The 20,968-nt window shown below is 23.1% G+C and overlaps 1 protein-coding gene across 1 annotated transcript in view; it reads left to right on the plus strand.

Moving 5' to 3' along the window:
- The first annotated feature begins 512 nt into the window (after window positions 1–512).
- LOC145829138 (protein FAM200C-like) overlaps window positions 513–20,968 on the plus strand; it is a 67,147-nt gene continuing 46,691 nt past the window's right edge. The window contains exons 1-4 of the mRNA XM_082936866.1: window positions 513–814; window positions 962–1,091; window positions 1,302–1,703; window positions 2,034–2,255. Of these exons, the coding sequence (XP_082792992.1) occupies window positions 513–814; window positions 962–1,091; window positions 1,302–1,703; window positions 2,034–2,255 (1,056 nt within the window). The remainder of the gene's footprint in view (window positions 815–961; window positions 1,092–1,301; window positions 1,704–2,033; window positions 2,256–20,968) is intronic.

Genomic DNA, 20,968 nt, shown 5'->3' on the forward strand with positions numbered 1-20,968 from the left:
TAATGCATCAACTTTATTTCTATTCATACCTTTTTTGAACTTAAACCGTTTACCTTTTTCAATCTACTTTTATTATTTATGTTGTAAGCATACCAACTTATTTTGTATTTGCTTTTATACATATCTTTTGACATTTTAAGACTCAATATCTTTTAACTTTTTAATATCTTAACTCAAACCTTTATTATTTTAAAACCACCTAGCTGCCAATAGTTTTGAAAATAAAACATTACATTACATAAGCTTAACTTAGAACAGCTGATTTTTATATTTTAAGAAGTACATATATTCATAAAAAAATGTATAAAAAGTTTAATTTTAAGTTTAAGCCTAATATTTATTACTTTTCTAGTGCTTTTTCCTCACTTCTAATATTTTTCAAATCTTAAAAGACTAAATGACGAAGTCATAGGCTGAAGCATTATTTTAGTAAAAATTTCATGAAAAAAAAGTCTTAGTAATTGACTTTTTTATTTTTTTTACAATACAGTTTATTTAATTAGTACTCAATCATGTCAAAGATAAGGAAGTGGAAAGAAAATTATATTCAGTTTGGTTTTACTTGCACTGAAACAGTTGAATCCCTGCGAAAACCGCAATGCATGTTATGTAACATTGTATTTTCGAACTCAAATTTGAAGCCATCTAAGTTACAAGAACATTTTAACAAACAACATGGTGGAGCAGATATTTCAGGTCATGATTTTGAGTCATTGAAATCTAAAAGGATCCGCTATGAATCACAAGGAACATTTCCCAAGTTCGGTTTTGTATCTGCTGGCAAACCTCTTTTATTGGCTTCTTACCATGTTGCGTATAACGTAGCTAAATCCAAATTGCCTCATACAATTGCTGAAGAGTTGATAAAGCCATGTGTGTTACTAATGACAAAAGATGTTCTGGGAAAAGAAGCTTCATAAAAGCTTGAGTTAGTGCCGATATCTATTAATATTATTCAAAGTCGAAATAAAGATTTAAGTTCGGATGTTTTGGATCAAGTCATTGCTGAAATCAAAGCTAGTTCACTAAAAATCTCTCTCCAGTTGGACGAATCAACCGATGTTGAAAATTGCAGTCAATTGATTGTACTAGTGAGATATATGCATGATGGTTCGATAAAAGAAGATTTTTTAATTTGATGAAGATCTAAAAAGAATTACAAAAGCAAAAGACATCTTTCAATGTGTCAAGAATTTTTTTGCGAAACATGACTTAGACATGTAAGTTATTGGTTCTGTATGTACTGACGGTGCCCCTGCTATGTTGGGAAATAAATCTGTTTTTTTTACTTTGTAAAACAGGATATTCCGCATTTGCAGGGTACTTACTATTTTCTTCATCGACATGCCTTGGCATCAAAAACATTGCCCTCGAAATCTAAAAATGTCCTTGATATTTGTGTAAGGATAATCAACTGGATTAGAGGTCGTGCTCTTAATCACCGTCTTTTTAAGTCCTTGTGTCAAGATTATGGTAGTGAACATTCAGTTTTACTTTTCCATACGGAGGTCCGCTGGCTATCACGTGGAAGAGCTTTAACGCCCCTCTTTGAATTGAGAAAAGAAGTAAAAGCTTTACTTAGGGAACGTGACTATGACCATTTCAAAGAAACGGAGTCAAAAGAATTTATTCAAATACTAGCTTACTTAGGTGTCATTTTCAGCCGCTTGAATGACATGAGTGTTTCCATGCAAGGGAGAAATGTAAATATTTTAAAATGTCGTAAAATGAAAAATGCTTTTAAAAAAGTTAAATCTCTGGTTTTGACGAGTTGAAAGAGGCAATTTATCAAATTTTCCATTACTCGAAGAAGTGACTGATGAAGATGAGTGTTTCGTTCCAAGTGTGTGTGAAGAAATTATGAACCATTTGGAAATACTATTTAAGTCTTTTGACGGATATTTTAAAATAGGAGAACTGGAAATTTCTGAAGAATGGATAATAACTCTTTTAATTTGAATCACATGTCCGATGATAAATCGGTAAAAGATGAACTTTTTGAATTATGCATGAACCGTTTTTTCAAAATGCAGTTTGAAAGCAAAACTCTTGAGCAATATTGGTGTTGTTCAATGAATATGTTTCCAAAACTTGGTGAAAAAGCACTAAGTACTCTCATTCCATTCGCGACGACTTACTTGTGTGAGTCTGGATTTAGTACTCTTTTGTCTATAATAACTAAATCAAGAAACCGCTTGAATGCACAGGCAGACATGCGAATTACCATCAGCAATAAAATGCAACGTTTTCAGAAAGTTTTGTACAATAAACAGGAACAAAAAAGTCATTAACTTTAGAGTAAATTTAAAATTAAGTTCTTAATCTTTTCAAAATAATATTGCATGAATAGTATTTTATTAATTTGTTAAATACCTTGTGAGTATAACGAGGTGTCATTTAGTATTTTTTATTAAATACATAAGATTAGTTTAGTTTTTTCTTAATGTTAATTGAAAAAAAATGTTTTTTATAAAGATAGATTAGTTTTTTTTTTCGTTTAATTAAAAAGTAATTAATTTTATTTAGTTTGTTTAAAAATGAGCAAGTAGAATTACAAGTGATGAGCTCCAAACTCACTTGCTTGACCTTCTTAAAACGTTTATCGTTGCGAAGGGAAGAGTGAGCTCTTATGTTTTCTACCTTATAAAAAATAGATAAAACTTGTTCGAATATAGTTTGTTATGTTTTTTAAATTTCCAAGTATTTTATTTTTGTTAATATAGTACACTATCATAAAAATTAAAATACAAATTATTAATTAACGAAATCAATGATTTCATATTAAAATTACTAATATATAATTAAGCATATAGTGTTAGGGGTGCGAGATCAAATTAAGAGATTTTAGGGGTGCGGGACATCAAAAAGGTTGGGAACCACTGCTTTAAACAAACTGTTAATTATAAAATAGTTAAACGAATTGTATATTTTTCTATTATAACATCAACTACTAGCAACTCACCAATGGAAAATATTTTCTGCAAATAAAAAATCATCCTAAGAAGTTCTAGTTAACCATTTCAGTGACTTTGTTGTAAAATTCAGTAGCTTAATGAATAACGGTTTTTTACCCCAAAATGTAACCACTTATAATCAAGGCAATTAGAACACACTAAAATTACTAAATACAAAACGGCAATAAAAAATTAAAAGTTGTCATTAAATTACTAAATCTTTTTTCGTAAAATGTTTTGATCAAATCATACCTAGTTATTGGAAGACCCACATTTCTGCAAATGTTAAATTAAAAAAGTTAAAATAAACTTTTACAATGGAAACTATGAATTTAATAAGATAAATGGATTGAATATTCAAACTTTAATTTAAAAAAATAAAACTTTAATGACGTAAAAATATGTAACAACAAAACTTTTCATACAACAAATATATTAATTTTTACGAATTTGCCTGTATAACATTGCCAAAATAATTCCGAAGTTTGTACTACATTTAATGTGGTTTTAAATAAATTATATAAAGTTTTAACTTTAAGTAAATCTAAGTTTGTTCTGTCTTACTATAGTAAATTCAGAGCATATCTATATTCTAAATGTAAATATTATCAGTTATCTATATTTTAAGTTCATAAAAACAGTCTATAGTATATTAAACTAGTTGATTGTATTTTTTTGTTTTCTAATAAACTCTTAAATTATATCACCTTTATTTATACATATTAAAAATTATATAAACAAATATAATCGATTGTTATATATAAATACATAGATTTATTTTATTAAACAAATAGTTGAAAATTTTATTAAATTTTACAAAAATAATAAAAACAGTGAGATTAGCTATACCATACTGGTATAAATTAAAGTTGAAAACTTTAACTCATTAACTTTTCATAGTTATAGGCTAAAAATTGAAAAAAAATAAGAAACTTGTATTTTAATTTTTTCAAATACTTAACAAAATTAAATAATAATACTGAATAACTAATTTTTATAATTTTTCAGCTTGATAAAATCAAGTTAAGTTTTATTCAATCGTATTAGTTAAACTACTTTATGCAGCACAAATACAAATAATTGAGCATTACCTAATCCTTAAATACTGTCACGATTTTTATAAAAAACTTTTACAAACGAAATTGTTAGAATGATGTAGTTACGTAATCAAGCTAATTTAAAATAAAATCAACTTTTTAGTTTTGTACTGCGTCGTTGTGTCAGATAACTTTGTGTTGTGTTTAATATTATATCTTTTTATAGACAGGTGGACAGACATAGAAATCATTTATACTATCTATGTCGACAAAATGTTAATTACACATAGTCTATATTCCTTTATAAACACGCAGTTACTACAGTCAGGTAATTACTAAACCATTTAAGTTAATTTTTTTTTTTTGACATGGTTATATGATTTATATTATTATGAATTGTATATAGAAATTCTATGCAAATTTAGTTATAAAATCTGCTAAAAGTCACCTTATCTATAAATTGGTTATTTATAACAATTAAATAGAGTATATAGTTTATTTTATTCTTGTGTTGCATAGATAAAGGTCTATTTATAATAAACAAGAATTAAAAGTATGATTGCAATTTCTTTACATAATTAGTGTGGAATATAATTAACATGGTGCAGTACTATTTTTTAACATCAACTAATTTTAAATAATAAATACTAACATCAAGTTATATGAACAATTTACATTAATTCAAACGACTGTAAATAATTGAAATTAACGATAACTTCAATTTTAGGTTTTAAACTTTATAACAATACATATTTTACATAAATATTTAGTTTAGTTTTTGTTTGTGTTTAATAACAAACTTTTTCTAAATCAACTTTTCATAATAAATTATTTAAACAAAATTTAATAAATATGCTACAGTGTACTTTTGAAATCTTTACAAATTTCTTGTTTCTAGAAATATTTAACTAAACATTACTTTATTGTACCAAAATACTAAAATACTATTAAATTTAGCACAATAAAACTTTTAAATACTAAAAAAAAACTTTTCATCAATAAATTTAGTTTGTAAAAAAAACAATGACGTAATAGCAAATTTATTGTAAATTTTTTTACTGAATGATTTTTACTTAAAAGTTGACAGTTTTGAAAACTATTTCAAATTTTGGTTGGTTATTTGTACTGCGTAAAGCGGTTTTAAACTAAATCTAAATATAAATGAACCAAGTGTGATATTAGATAAGTAATTATGAAATATATGCTCCATTATACATGCAAGTTTTTTATTATATTATTTTTATCAAAGTGATGCACTTGAAAGTTTTATAAACAATCATAAATTCGAAAAAAATTTTTATTTTATCAGAAAACCTTTCAAAATAGATTTGTTTAAATATAAAACAAAAGTAACTTAATACTATATTTAAAACAGTTTTATCGCTCCTAGTTAGTTGTATTAAAATAAAAATCAAAGTTTAGTAGTCGAAAAACATTTTTTCAAAAGCAAAAAATATTATTTATAGCATACACTTTATATTGGAATAAAATCTTCGTCGAATATCTAATATAATATTCTACAAGTATACTATGAAAAGGCTACAAATCTACAGCAAATAGTTTTATTTTGGATATTTTATAAGCTTTACAGTTCACATTCTTAGTTCCTTTTTTAGAAATACAAAATAATGATAGAACTATGATGTAAATAGAATCAATCTTAAAAGAAATTATGTATTTATTGTTGATTTTTGAATAAATTATGTTTTAAATTAGGAAAAAAAAAAAGACAAAAAAGAATTTTTTCCAGCAATACTTTTAAGACAAACATTATATAATATACCTACTTTGACAATTAAGTCACCTTACAAACTGAGATAAACTTATTATTAGCTTTGTAGTTTGAATGTACTTTATGCATCTAAAAAAACTATATCTAATCACTTAATTATAGCTGTAAATAGTGGAAAAAAAAATTTAAAAACTTAAATATGATTAAAAAAAAGAATTACTTATGTTATTATGTTAAGGGATTTGTAATTAAATTAAACTAAGTTGGTTCTAATTATGAAAAATTTTGTATCGTAAGGACATTAAAACATGATGAAAATATTTTTACTAATTGCTTTTTAATTTTAATGTTAGTTTTATAGATATACCTGTCAACATTTGTACCAAAGCAACCAAAACAACAAGTTAAAAATAAGCTTATTGACAATTCAGCTGTTAAATTTTGACACGATTTTACATGTGTAGTTTGATTTTAAGTATCATAGTAAAATATTTGAGTTTATTCTAAGCAATGTAATAAAGTTATAAGCTTATTATTTTTTTTGACTTGAATAAATGTGTTAAGAATTTAAAATATTAAAGTACAGTACTAATTTAGAATAGAAAAAAAATATTTATAACTACATTTATGTTTATTTACTAAGGATTTTCTGTTAAAAATGTAAATGTACTAAAGATGTTATGTATCATTAAAATTATGAGAACTTTGTTATGTAATTTTAACTTTAAATCTATACATTGAAAAAATTACAAATTACTTAATATTAATATAAAACCTTAAACTAGATTAAGTTTTAAAGTGAGCTTTTTCTAACGATCAAATAAAATTAGACAGAAATTAACTTCTAATTATGCGAGGTACATTCAAACAAAAAACTGTGGTACAAATACTATCAAAGTAAAAACTTAATGCAATTAAAATAAGTTTTAAGGCTTTATTAAAACGCTAATAGTAAAAATATCTATTACCTTTTCTTAAAAAACTTAACATTGTTTATTTTAAGTGTTTCTTTCTGAACAGATTTATTTAATTTAAATTAATTGTAGATTATGTTAATGTAACAACACTTTAACTTATAAATCACAGTTACAGTTACCTTATTAAAATACAAAATTAACTACATTGAAATATTGTGAAACGATGTTATCTTTTTTAATATATGATAATTCTGTTATAAATTTAATAAAAAAGATATAATAAACATTTTTTTCTACATCTTTAAAAGTTAATACAAAAATATATACAACATAACTAGTGTGATTTAAACCAAATGCATAATGCATTTCTATCAAAGTACAGAATTTTTTCTATTAAACAATATCTTATTATAGTGTAATTGAAGAAAACCAGTTAAACGGTACAAAATGTTTAAATATAAAATTTATTGATTATTGAAGAATTTTGTGAATATATTCAAAATAATTTTATTAAAATTTAGGAAAATAATGTTATTACGTCACTATGATATTACTAGTGGAAATAATTTTAAACAAACTAACTTTAATTTGGCAAAAAAAAATGTTAAAAAAAGATTTGCAATGAAAGAGATAAAAATTCTGTTTTTACATGTACATTTCAAATGTTTATATACAAAGTTATCATGAATTTATTTTATATATTATTTTGAAAACTTAATACTTAAGTAAAAAAAATAATTAAAAAATCTTTACATGTAGTTTAAATATCGAAACTTGGATTTATTTTTGTCATAATAAAAACATATTGATAAAATTCTTGTCGTCTGCTTATAATGAAAAAAAATAAGTTAACTATAACTATTTAAAAATAAGAGAATTGTAAAAAAATTAGTACTTAAACATTTTAGTAGGGCTTTAAAATAAAATAAAAATTCCGGAGCAGTAATATTTATATTTTAGTATTTAACTTTAACTTCATTTTAAGTTATTTTTCAAAGCTATTGGAAAATCAATCTTTAATGGAGAACTAACACGATTTAGAAAAAATAAAACTTATTTCGAATTAATTAAATTTTTATAGAATCTATTATACCGAATACTACTAAAACACTATTTTATTTTAATTTTGAAAAAAAAAAAAATGTAAACATGTTTAGTAGAATTTTCATTTTAATAAAAAATAGAAGTATAGAAATAATATTTGTTCAGTTAAGTAAAAATAATAAAAAGTTTTTTCAATTTTAGTAAATTAAGTTAGTTCTAGTTTTAATTAAAAAAAGTTTAGTTAAACCAACGGAATACATATTTAAGTATAAAGATTAACTGTCGAAAAACTTAACCAGAGTGATTGTTTTGTTAAAAGTCCCCATCTGTTTAATAAAAAATATCGTTTATGTAAAACAAATTCAACCTGGAGCTAACTAAGTAATCTAGACAACTTATCCACAATATGCAACATATACTTTCATAAAAGTTGTATGGAAATCTTAAAAATACATCACTAGTAAATAATTTCTGATTCATAGTTAAAGACTAAACTGGTGGATTGAAACACCAACACCATAGAAAAATTTATTTATAATGTAATTTACTTTACTATCTCTTTTAAAATCAAAAAATTTTTTAAATTTTAAGTACTAAAAAACCTACTAGCGACATGCTATTGTAGAAATAGTAACCTAATTTAGAAACTTATGTTATTTGAAAAATATGCAAAAAATTACGTTTTTTTTTCGTAACATTATAATTAGTTACATAATCAAAGATACTTTATCAATAAAATATAAATGAATAAGATTTTCAAAAAGTACAAACGTTAAACGATTGCACAAAGTAAAAGTAATCGGCCAGCCATATATACTTTGTAGCTAATCTTATCGTTAAACTTCAAATCCATTTTTATACATTCAAAATCCATACTATCATTAATTGGGAATTAGGCTAATTAGGTTATTGTTCAGGGAGAATATATTTAAATGAAAATTTGTTAAAGTATGTAAAAATTATTATAAAAACAATATCTTTGTTGTTTACCGCTTTTTTTTTTGTTATTAGATCATTGAACGAAAAAAGTTTTAAAATAATCTTTAGAATAAGTTTTTATTTTTAACAAAATGGTCTTAAATAAAAACGACTAGATTGAAAAATCAGGACGACATTTTAAACATAATTTTAAACCTAGCCTAAACACAAATAAAGAAAATTTTAATACGAAAAATACATTATGACTTGTTTTTAATTGTTTTTTAATAAAATTAAGAGTAGGAAATTAGATGAAAATCTTATAATAATATATAGCTCGTAAAAGTTTGCAAATTTTTTGCAATAATAAACTTAATTACGAAGAATTTAAAAGACACTTTTTTAATGGTTTACAATGTTTTTATGTTTGCAGTAAAAATAAAAATGCGACTCAAATAAAAAAGAATATCATAAAAACTAAATGAAGAAGAGAACAAAAGTCATTTTTATAAGTTATGTTATTTAAGCTTTATACTTTTAAAAGATACAGTTTTTAAGATAAAGACTTGTTTTGAAAAATTATCGTTTAATATTAGCCAAGTGCTAGTATGGACTTATCGAATTTTAAATAACTAAAAATAATTTCATCAAGAAAATAAAATAGATTAGAGCCCTTTTAATCTAAATAATGATCGTACATAGCAACTTGTATATGTACTGTGAAACTTATAATTACGTTTAATAAGAGTCTAACATTTTAAGTTATTTAAAAAAATATCTACAGTAAATTATACTGTCTAAACTTTTTCTAATTAAGTTTAAACCCGCCTTTTCACCAGTGAAAATGTTTTAATGGAAAAATTAACTTAAATAAAACAGTTTATAAAGATTTAATATTTTAGAACTTGATATTTTAGGATTTTTATAAAAGAGCATTTTTGTACATTGTGTTTTGGCTTGTTTACTTGTATGCATTTAAGAGTTGTTAGTTAGTAGAATCTTAGTTTAAAATTAAAGTTTGTATGATAATTAATTGTTTGATAATATAAAATATTTTTAAATTTATAGAGTCTAAAAGTTTAGGTTTTAACTTTTATTTGATTTTGTTTTCTATATAAGTTACTATTAATTGTCTTTATATTTTCAGCCGTTTATCGCTCGATAATGTTTTAATAAACGAAAGTACTAGTGAATTGAAAGTGTGTTGTTTGTTCATTTTCAAGACAGTAGAAGCCATGTTGTATTTTTCACAATAATTTTGTTATACCTATAAATTATTATTTGCTGTCTGAACAAAGAAGTTCTTATTTTCTTGGATACTGAAAAAAAAAACGGTTTAAAATTTACAAAAATCTATTTAACAAATGTCTTCAAAAATTAAAATGTCATAACTATCCCTGAATATACATATTCAGGAAATTTAAAACCAGTGCATTTTTTTAGCAACATAAACGTAAGTATTTGTTCAATCATTCAAACCTTTTTGAACATATAAACCTAATTAAAATTATTGTGTAGAATATTATATACTTATTCTTACTTTTATTTCCTACAAAAAAACTTTTTACGTTGACTAAGCCAAAAATGATAAGCAAAATAAAATTTTAAAATTATCGTTAACTTTTATTAAATAAAAAAAATGTTGAAATATTTAGGCTTCTTATAATCTGTAAACTTGTATCATTTTTTTTTTATCTTAGAAAGTAAAAAAAAAACAATTGTAGCAGTTACTTACATAAAAAATATAAACTAAGTAAATTAAAAATACTTAGAAAACAAAATGATATATCAAGTTTTCAATATAAACCTATTGCTAAAATTCTGTTTTTTTTAGAAATTAAGTAAAAAATTATAAGCAACTAAGTTTTAAATGCAACTAAAAGAACAAAAAAATTAATTTTTAGTACTAAACTCATTTAATAAGAGTCAATTAAAAAATTCACTTAAACAAAGTACTAGTATGGATATCAAATCATGTAAAACAACGTTTATAGTGGTAAAGTTAATGCCATTGGCTATTTGATATTGGTTTGTACAAAAGTAGTAAAAATTTATTTAAAATTTTATTATTAAAAATATCTGAGAATATTGTACTAACGTTAATAAAAGTTATATGTAATTCTTCATTAAAATTTTCTTTATTATTTTTCAACGATTATCATTTATAATGAATTGTACCAAAAACTTCAGATAACTTATTTTAACCACGGTTTTAGATGAATAACTTTGAATTTAAAGTTTAAATACTTTGATAAGGAATAAAAGGTTGAAACTGCAGTATGTTTGTTAGGAAATTTTCGAACAATTTTTATGTTTCAGCTTAATTTTAATTAATTAGTTCTATTATCAAACACTGAATAACAGCTGTGACAAGTTAACCAACATACATCTACTTGTTCTAAAACAATTTTTTGTTCAAGTTATTTTTATAATGATTTTTCATGTAAGTAAACTAAAATAAAGTTTATTCGTTGAAAAATTATTGCTGAGAAATCATACCAGTTACGTTGTGTCAAAAGTTTGAAACATATTGCTTTAAATGTTTTATTATACGGTCGTTGAATTAAAAAACAACCAGCAAAAGTCCGGATTGAATTATACTCCATTCGTAAGTAACATTAATTTAACTAAGATCAAAACTTTATAAGCTTTTTTAAATCCTAGTACAAGAATAGCTTTAAAACTTTAATAAAAATGATAAAAAAATATTTGATTGTTCTAAAATCTTAAGTTTTTTTTTTCATAGACTAATCAAATAAAAAATTATCAAAAATTTATATTCCATTTAAAATACAGAAAAAAAAAAGAAAAATAATAAAATTTTAAAACAGTACTTTTACTATAAGAATGTTATTTGTTGTGTCTATGAATAAAAGTTCATAAAGAACTTTCAAATTTACCATTTATACGTTTCATTAAATTTAGTTCAGAAGATTATCAATAGGCTTAAGCACGAATGTAATTTTCTACATAACAACTTCGTTTACTTTACCAAATTTTATACAATATAGTTTGTTTTTGATTTATAAGAAGCAAAACAACAACTTATAGCATAAAGTTGCTAAACTAGTTTTACATGTTTTTGAAAAATCCTATGTTGACCTAATTTAAAGCATTAGTATGAAACTTTGAAACTTAACTTCTATTGTACAAATATTAGGCTGTCAACTTATAAATATAACCATAATTTTTTCAGAAAAAAGTCCGATTGATTTGAATAAATATACTATGTAATTAATTGATAATATTAACAGTCAAAATAAATTTTAACTCAAACTTTTTGATACCACACAGAAGTCCAGGCATTAGCTGTGGTTTGTCAACAAAAAAAAAACTCTAGAATGCTTTTACCATCTTGGTATTATTTAATCATTATTATTATAAGTATTATTTTATTACGTTTTAATTAACATATAAGTTCAACTGAGTCACATTTTAATATTAAAGACTTGTCTGAGATTGTTTTATATTTTGTACTTATTTTGTAAATTTAGGAACTTTGAATCTCAGTAAATAAATATTATTTTTTATTAACTTTTAAATTTAAACAAAACCTATAGTGTTATACTGTTCTCAATATTATTTATTTTTACTCTACAACAAAAAAAAAAATGAAAAGGTACTTGATATTAAATTTGTTTTATTTTATTAAGAATAGTTTAGAAGCAAATTTTTTGGCTGTGTAATAAAAAATTACTTCTAACCCCACAGTTTTTTGTGATACAAATAACAGTGGCTGACTATGCAGTTAGATTAAAAATTAAAAAAAAAACTTTGGACTATTTTCAACATAGATGTTTAAAATTAATAAGTAATTTATTTGAAAATTTTCTTTTAAAAAGAATTTTAAATGACCTTCGATGAATTAAAATTATATCAAATCCTTTTTAGAATCATTGGAACGGAATGGATTTTAATTCATATAAGAACTATTGTTTAAGCCATTAATTTTTTCTGAATATATAAAAGTAAACAACATTTTTCCATTTAAAATGTGACTGAGATTAAAAAACTATAACGTCTTATTTATGATTATTAATAGATTCTTCATAGTTTTTATAGCTTCTTTCGGTAAACCTTTAAAAGAAACAAATTCTATTGTAATATTCTATGTGCAACTTTTTGTTACCTAATTAATATAACTTTGTTAGAACCAAGTGAGATGCTATATTTTTTTTGCAAGTTAGGCAAGCAACTTAGATTAAAGGACTGTGGTTATTGTACTTATTTTCAACCTCAAAGCTTTTTAAAATTTTCATAATTTTTAAAGTTTCAAACAATTTATTTAAAATTGCGATATATTATGTGCTTACATCACAAATAGCTTAATTAGTTTTTATATACACATTTTAAACAAATAATTTGAATTGATTTTAACTTACGTATAAAATCAGTTATATTTTTGCTAGAATACAGTTTGTCTTTTTTAGAACTATTAGTAAAAAGTAATATAGAACAACAATAAGCGTTGGTCAAAAAATTTATTGGAAAATTTTTAATTTAAATAAGTTTTCAGCTGCTAAATTGGCGGTCAAAACATTAGTTAGGCGAGTCAATGCCAATAAAACGTAGTAAAATTTGTTTTAAATTATCAGAACAAAATTTGCATGAAATAACTATAGTATGTAATACTACATTAATAACTTGTTAACATAAATTTTAACATATTAATTTAATACAATTACTTTAACTAAATTAGTTAAACTTAAATGTAGCTTCCTACACTAAACGACAAAAGTTAAATAACTATTTTATTTTATTCTAAAACTTGCCATCATTTATTAACTGTGTATTCAATGGTACTTAAGTAATTTAATTGGAATTTATCTAATTTTCTTTCTATTTTATATTTCGAATCTTTAACTACTTTGTATTTTCCCAAAATGTCGTCATAACCCCTTAGGGGTCAATTCTTTTTATAATTATCCTTTCATTTATAGAGCTTTTAAAAAATGATATAGTTTGGCGTAGAGTATAACCATAAAGAATTTAATATATATGTCATTTGATATTATTTATGAAAAGAACATAGTTTTTTACAGAATTTTATATAAATAAGTAACTAAAAAATTTTGTTCTGTTAAAATAAAAAGAACTTTATAAGAGTTGTAAGAACAGTCATAGTATGCTTAAACTAAATACAGATTAAAAAGTATATATTTATATATATATATATATTTTGAAGTGTTATTAAATAACTTATGCATATAATTACAGAAATTTTTTCAAGAAAAGTCTCTTTTGAGTTTGAAGTAATCGATATTCTCATGAAAAAAAGTTATACTACTCAATAAAATCAATATAAAAATTAATTTTTAATCTTTTATAAAATGAATGTGAAATTTTAATGAAGTTAAAATAATAATCTTATATAAGAACACTAAACAAATGATTAATGAAAATTTACTACTATAAATAAAAACTATCAGCGAGAACAACAATCAATATAAATAAAACTTTTAAAACCTCAAGCAAAAAATGCATTTTATTAATAATATGTTTTGCTTTTAAAAAATATGTTAGATTTAAAACTGCGAAAAGCAGTACAAATTTACTCTAGAAATGAAACAGAAATTATTGAATATTTGCCTAAATTAAATAACGATATTGTGTTAATTTAATTAAATGACTCAAGCTGTTACGTCACTATAATATTTAAGTGAATTTTCTTTTGTTCTAATTTTGATTGATTCATAATGTTCAATTTTTACTGTTATAGTTCATAAAACAAAACAACATAAAAGTATTTTAAAGTTTTAAATAACCTGGGCGTCAGAATCAGTTTAAGTTAGAATAAATATTGCTTATATTCAAGATATGAAATACATAAAAACTACAACTGTATGTGGTAAAATTACATGGTTCTGGTTCATGACTCTTGTTACTTTATTTTAAAAATTTAAACAATATGATAAAAAGTAAGATTATTTTAAAGTATTTAGTCATTAAATATATTATACCTCATAACAAATTTAAAGCTGCTAGGTTGTAGTCAAAACATTAGTTAGGCGAGTCAACACTAATTAAAGGCAGTAAATTTATTATAAATTAAAATTAAAAAAATTGCATAAAATATATACAGTGTGTATTATACTACGTTACTTATTATTCTATATATTTTTCTAATTTTAATTCTTAATGTTAGAAGCGATTGTTGTTGTGATGAAATTTAAATTTTTTGTAATTTTTTATCACGTAAATTTAAAGTCTAATAAGTTAAAAAAATTTTCGACTAAAAACTACTTTCTAAATATATTAAACTAAACAATTTTCTTCATATTATTATAAGTTGACATATACAATGATAAAACAGTTTAACTTTAGTAATTACAAATACAAACTTATTAATTGTTAAATTTAGAGTTTTGTCGGTCTATTTTGCAATTTTTTTTTTCAAATTTTAAAATAATGGGAGATATAGTAAATACTGTTTTAAAATATATAACTCCAAACTATTCTTAAGTTAACGAATTAGTCTCACAAGCAGCAAGTTTATATTTACTGGATCATATACCGAAATTGGAAGGCTTAAGAAGTTTTTACATGTAAAAAATGATAATTGATATACATTTAAACGAATTTAGTCAGAATAAACATATTTTCTAAATCAAAAAGATATTTGATAAGTAAAGATAAAAAATCTATGAGGTTAAAAAAATGAGAAATGACTTAATTATAAATATTCTAAATTTATGTTCATTGGTAAATTAAAACAAAAATAAAATTCCTAACTACTGCATATTAAAAACCAGCAAACATTTACAAATCGTGTTCAAAAAAACCTGTATTAATTTAAAACCTATTATTTTCTTGTAATTGATAAAAAAATCTAGTTAGCATAGATCAATTATAATCGAATCTAATTTTTATAAATTTGAAATGTGACTGCAATTTTGTATTTATAACTTCATTGCAAAGTTTTAAACATTACAATGTATCAATTTTGATTGTAATACAGATTCATAATAGTTTTAGTGTTACTTTCGGTTAACTAAGTGTACAAAATAAATTATATTCTACACCAAGGATGTAGCTAGCTCAAAAAAGTTACAAATCTGCAAAAACTAAAACATCTGAAATTACGCGTGATAACGTCCTAGCGGCAACACAGCTATTTAAACTACTTTTAATTTATTGAATTTAATCTGAAAATATGCAGTTGAAACATAAAAAATGGGATGTTGAAGTACGAGTAATAACTGTATACAAGGCAATTTATTTTGCTCGACAACCCCTATGAATCTTTTTGTGATGCTACTTGGGTAAACCCGGAAAACATTCATTAAAAAAAAGTATACAGAAATCATAATTTAACTCAAAAACATTTGTATTGTTTTGAAAATCATACATTTAACGTAGTCAATAGTAACATCAAGTTATGCAAATTTTTGTAAAAAAAAATGTATGATTTTGATTTTTGAAGCAACAGCTTTCATTAGAATCAATTTTGCAATGCAGCTTTTTGACAAATTAAAGCTTTAACGCGCTAAATTTTACAATTCGGATGTATATAATTCGTTAAATTTTTTACGAAACTAAAAATCCTAAAGAGTACATATTTGTCAAAATTATCTCTCAGGAGTTCGTAACTAGGTATAAATGAATACTTAAAGTAAGAAAGCAGAGTCTTTTCAAGCTAAATATAAAAGCAAGTTTTTTCGCACATAAGTATACAGACGTACTAAACTACGTCCCTGTTGTACACTATTATTCTGTGTCTGATTTATTACCTGACTATGTTAACTTGGTCAGAACTAATTAAGATGCAATTAATTTTTTGAAATTTAGTCCATTGGTTTATTTTAAACATTGCAGTTGTTGTGGTACAATTGTTCAACCTTAGAGCTTTCTTCAAGTTTGAAAATTAGTAAAAGATATAACTAATTAATTAAAAGATAATAGTGTAAGTTTGCCTATGTCATAAAACCATCTTAATTAGTTTGTATGAAAATTTTTTTAAAAGTTAGCTTAAATCAATTTTCATTCCCGTAATTAATCAGTAATAGTTTAGGTAAAAATAAAACTGTTTTTGTTTTTTTTTTTACAACTTCAAGTAAAAATTAAAAAAAAACAACATTTGGTGTTGATCAAACTAATTTAGAAACTTTTATTTTTTTATTTAAATAAATTTAAAGCTGCTAGGTTTCTGGTCAAAACATTATGTAGAAGAATTAAAACCAATTATACACAGTAAAATTATTGTAAATTAAAACAAAATGGTTGTTAAAATAATTACAGTGTGTAATATACTACGTTACAAACTAGTAAACATGATTTTTTACTTTGATGTAAGAAGCGATTGTTGTTGTGATGAAGTTCTAAACTTTTTGTTGTTTATTAGAAACGTATAATTAAAGTGTAATAAGTTTGTAAATTTACGTTCACAATGTTCATATTTGTAGGAACATTTATAAAAGGTAAAGTCTTGAGATTATTTTTTAACAATATCAACTGTTTGATAGTTTATACTTATTATGAGAGTTGTCTTTAAAAATTTATAGTATAACCGAAAGGAGTGTAGTTTTGAATTATACTACTATAACCAATTCTAAAACATATAGATGAAAAAAAAATATGCCATAACAAAATAATTACCACAAACACTTTTTGCATATTTTGGTATAATTTCTTTAAAGCTTTAATAAAAATTACTTCATAAGAGTTATCTTTGTATTTGTACTGCGTAAAGTGTTTTAAAAATAATAACTTTAAAATGATAAATTTGACAATGTGTACAAGACTACATTAAGCATTTTACAATTTTGGACTGCGAAACACAATTTTTATAAGTTATGTAGTTTATTTATTTATGAACAATGATTCAAAACTTAAAAAAATAAAAATACTGCATGTGTTTAATTCGCAACATATGGATATCGTTATAAGTAATTTATAGGTAACACTTAGCTTTTCAGATACATAAAATTAAGCCTTTTAGTGTCTATTTTTACCGACAATAAATTATAGTAGTACCAAAAAAAAATCAAAACAATTACAGACGAAAAAATGTTTACCAGAGGTTGATTTTAAAACTTCTCTAAAATGACATCGCAAGTTGACTTTTGTTTAACTTAATTGATTTTTGTTCTATTAATATAAAAGTTTTTTGAACTTTAACAACTGCGATTAATGGTTTAAAAATAAAAATGAAATTTTAAATTTACATTGCATAAAGCTAAAACATTTGCAAAATCAAATTTTTTACACGATAGTTTTAATTTAACTCAAGTTTTTGAAATATTACGTTGCTAAGAAATAAAAACATCTAAAGTTTCTTATTTAGCAAAATTGAGAAAATTGCACACTCTAAGCTACCTTCATTTTGTTTAAGTTCTAATAATTAATTTTATATGAAGTTAAACTATAGCTACAGTTTACTTTTCATAAAATAAGTTTCTTTAAATTCACATAGTATATTATAGAAGTGCTAAACACATTCTAATTAAGATTGGATTTAGATTGTATGTTAAAACTACATTTCATGTGGTGAAAATTTTGTCCTCGCATCAAAATTAGTTTTTAAATTAACAACATTATATCAAAATAGTTTTAAGTAAAATGTTTGGAGTCTTCCCAGTACGTCGTTAAGAAAATATCAGATTATTTTTACCAACTTTTCTTGGTTTAACTACATTAAGCACAGTTAATCATCAACACTATATACTTTTTATATAAATATTAGTTTTAACAAATCCAAATAAAATGTTAAAGTTAAGATACATTTAGAGAAAGTTACTGTAAAAAGTATATACGGTTTAGACATCAACATTTAAAAAGTTTTGCATATGTTTTTTTTAAACAGCTTAGATGTTTGCACATTAAAATAAAAACTGGAGTGGTTAACTCGAAAAATGCTCCTAAAAATGTAAATATTTAAAATAAATAAAAACAGTAGTTAAAAGAAGTTTAAAACAAGTAATTGTTAATACAAATTAATTCGCTTTGCCTGCTCCACTTGTTTCTGCGTCGTCATGCGCGATTTCCCTGCGTCTCGCGTCTGCATCAAGATTTTTTTTTTCAGAATCACTTAATGATCTCTTTTTCTATTAGATTGTTATTTAGTTATTAGTATTGCTTATTCTGCGTCGCAAGTAAGTTTCAATAAAAGTTTATTAACTAAGTTTTACTAAGAAATTAAAAATAACTTTTAAAATTCTAAAGCTAAAAAAAGGTTACTCTGGTTAGGCTTACTACACACTTAAATAACAAATTACAGCAACCTCCTAACTAGTTCTTGATTTTTTTTTTACGAGTTAAATGTAGTTGAAAAAAACTCATGCCAATTATGTTTAAAAAGTTAATATAAATTGTATCCTACAAATTTTTCAAAAAGTTTTTAAGTTAAGTTAATAAACAAAATATCTATGTTTTAACTAATGAAATAATGTTTTTGAGAACTTATTAAGATAATACTAATATTTTAGTACTTGAACCTTTATCTCATTCTAAACCACTGTTCTTGTGGTGCAAAAATCTAAGTTGGACACAGCATACCAATTGCAAAATTAGTAAATATTTTATAGAAATAGTTGTTTTTAAACATTAAGGCAAATGGTGTTTCTACGTCACACAAATACATTTCTTTTATAAGCACAACAAATTTAAGGTAAATTATAAAGAAAAATTTTATTTGTTGACATAATTATTTACTGATTTATAATTTTAAACTAGTGATGTTAAATCTTATTGTTATTTTGTCAAAGTTGTTTTGAGCATTTTCTTTTCAATTCCAATCTGTTTTGATTTCTGACTTTAAACGAGTTTTGTTGAGTTTTACTGTTAATTTTTCAACCAGTTTAGATATTAAATTTTAGCAGTTAATTTTAAAATCAAAAGTTGGTGATATAAGTAAGATTTATATTCAATAAACAAACAAATAACGAATAAAAAATTAATATTTTATTTCAAGGTTAATAGTTTTACAAAACTAGTTAGCTACTGGAATAAACTATTTTTACTACGTAACGCGTGTTTTAGTAACTTTTAAAACAAAACTAAAAAAGCGCTAGCTAAATAAATAAGTTTATATAAGAAACAAATGCAATCAAACCAATGCTTCATTTAAAAAGCAAGTTTTATTTCATATTTATTAATTGGAAGATAATGCATTGCGAATTTTATAAAATATTATTATTATAAAAGACTGATTTGAAATTTCTTATTATTCTTGAAAAAGTTTCAAAACTAACTTATTTATGTAAAATGTTTTATATACTAATAAAAAAGTAACGTATTACGACAAAGTTAATCTATCGCTTTTAGTAGGTATGCATTTAAAAACATATTAAAAACTACGAAATGTATTTGTCATTAACAGAAATTTGATTCAGAATTTGTTTAAAAGTTGTATACTTTAAAGCAAAACTATTCTGTATGACTAAATATTGATTTTAATTTTTAATCAGTATATATATTTATATAATATTTTATTAACGCGTGTTTTAATGATGTTTTAAATTTAATTAGTGTTAGGATAAATTTTTTACCGTTTTTTCAATGTGTCAAAAATAGATGAGAACTATGTGTTTAGACAGTGAATTAATTATTTAAAGTTGAGGAGAAGTTGTTAAAATCGTAACAGTGTTTTTCAGCTGTCTTTAAAATATGTACAGAACACGCTTTTTGTCACAAGTTTTTTGTTTAATTACAACACTTTATCAAGTAAAAAAACAGCTTGTTCAATTTGAATGAATTCAATTGAGTTCTTACTAGTTTTAAGAGTTTTAATAATTCATTAATAATATAGTGCAATTCAATTTTTAAAATTAAGACCACAGAGTTATACAAGCGCATTGTAAAAAAAAAATAATAACTTTGATCTTTAATTCTCTAATTTAAGGCAGCATTTTTAATGTTTATTTTAGTTTATATAATTTAAACTGTTAAAAATTAAAAGTTCAAAAAATTTAAAGTGGTTAAGCCGGTCGAAAATTTCGGATTTGGCGAAGTCTTTTTTTGAAATTTAAGAATTTGCCGATTCAAATATCATTTTTAAATTAGGATTCGGCTGGATCCGAATCCGTGTCCAAATCTTTGATTTGGTAGATCAATACATATTGCTTATAATTAATGTCAATGCTCATAAGAATATCCTCTCATAGAACTTCATGTATTATACTTAAAATTAATTTGACAATAAAATTAAGAACTATAATCAGACATTTTATTTTTTGATTATTTATTTTGATAAAAACAAACTTTAATAGAAACCACAAGTATTGTCACATTTTTTCATGTATATTTTGTTTCACACAAAATAATGTATAAAATTTTCTATTGTTAACGTTGGTGTTAAAATTTTGAAAAGAAAATATTAAGATTTTTAATTTCTTAAAGTGCATCGTTTTAGTGTAATTAAAAACTTAT

This window comes from Thalia democratica, chromosome 2 (assembly GCF_965202585.1).
Source record: "Thalia democratica chromosome 2, ktThaDemo2.hap1.1, whole genome shotgun sequence".
NCBI classification, from domain to species: Eukaryota; Metazoa; Chordata; class Thaliacea; order Salpida; family Salpidae; genus Thalia; species Thalia democratica.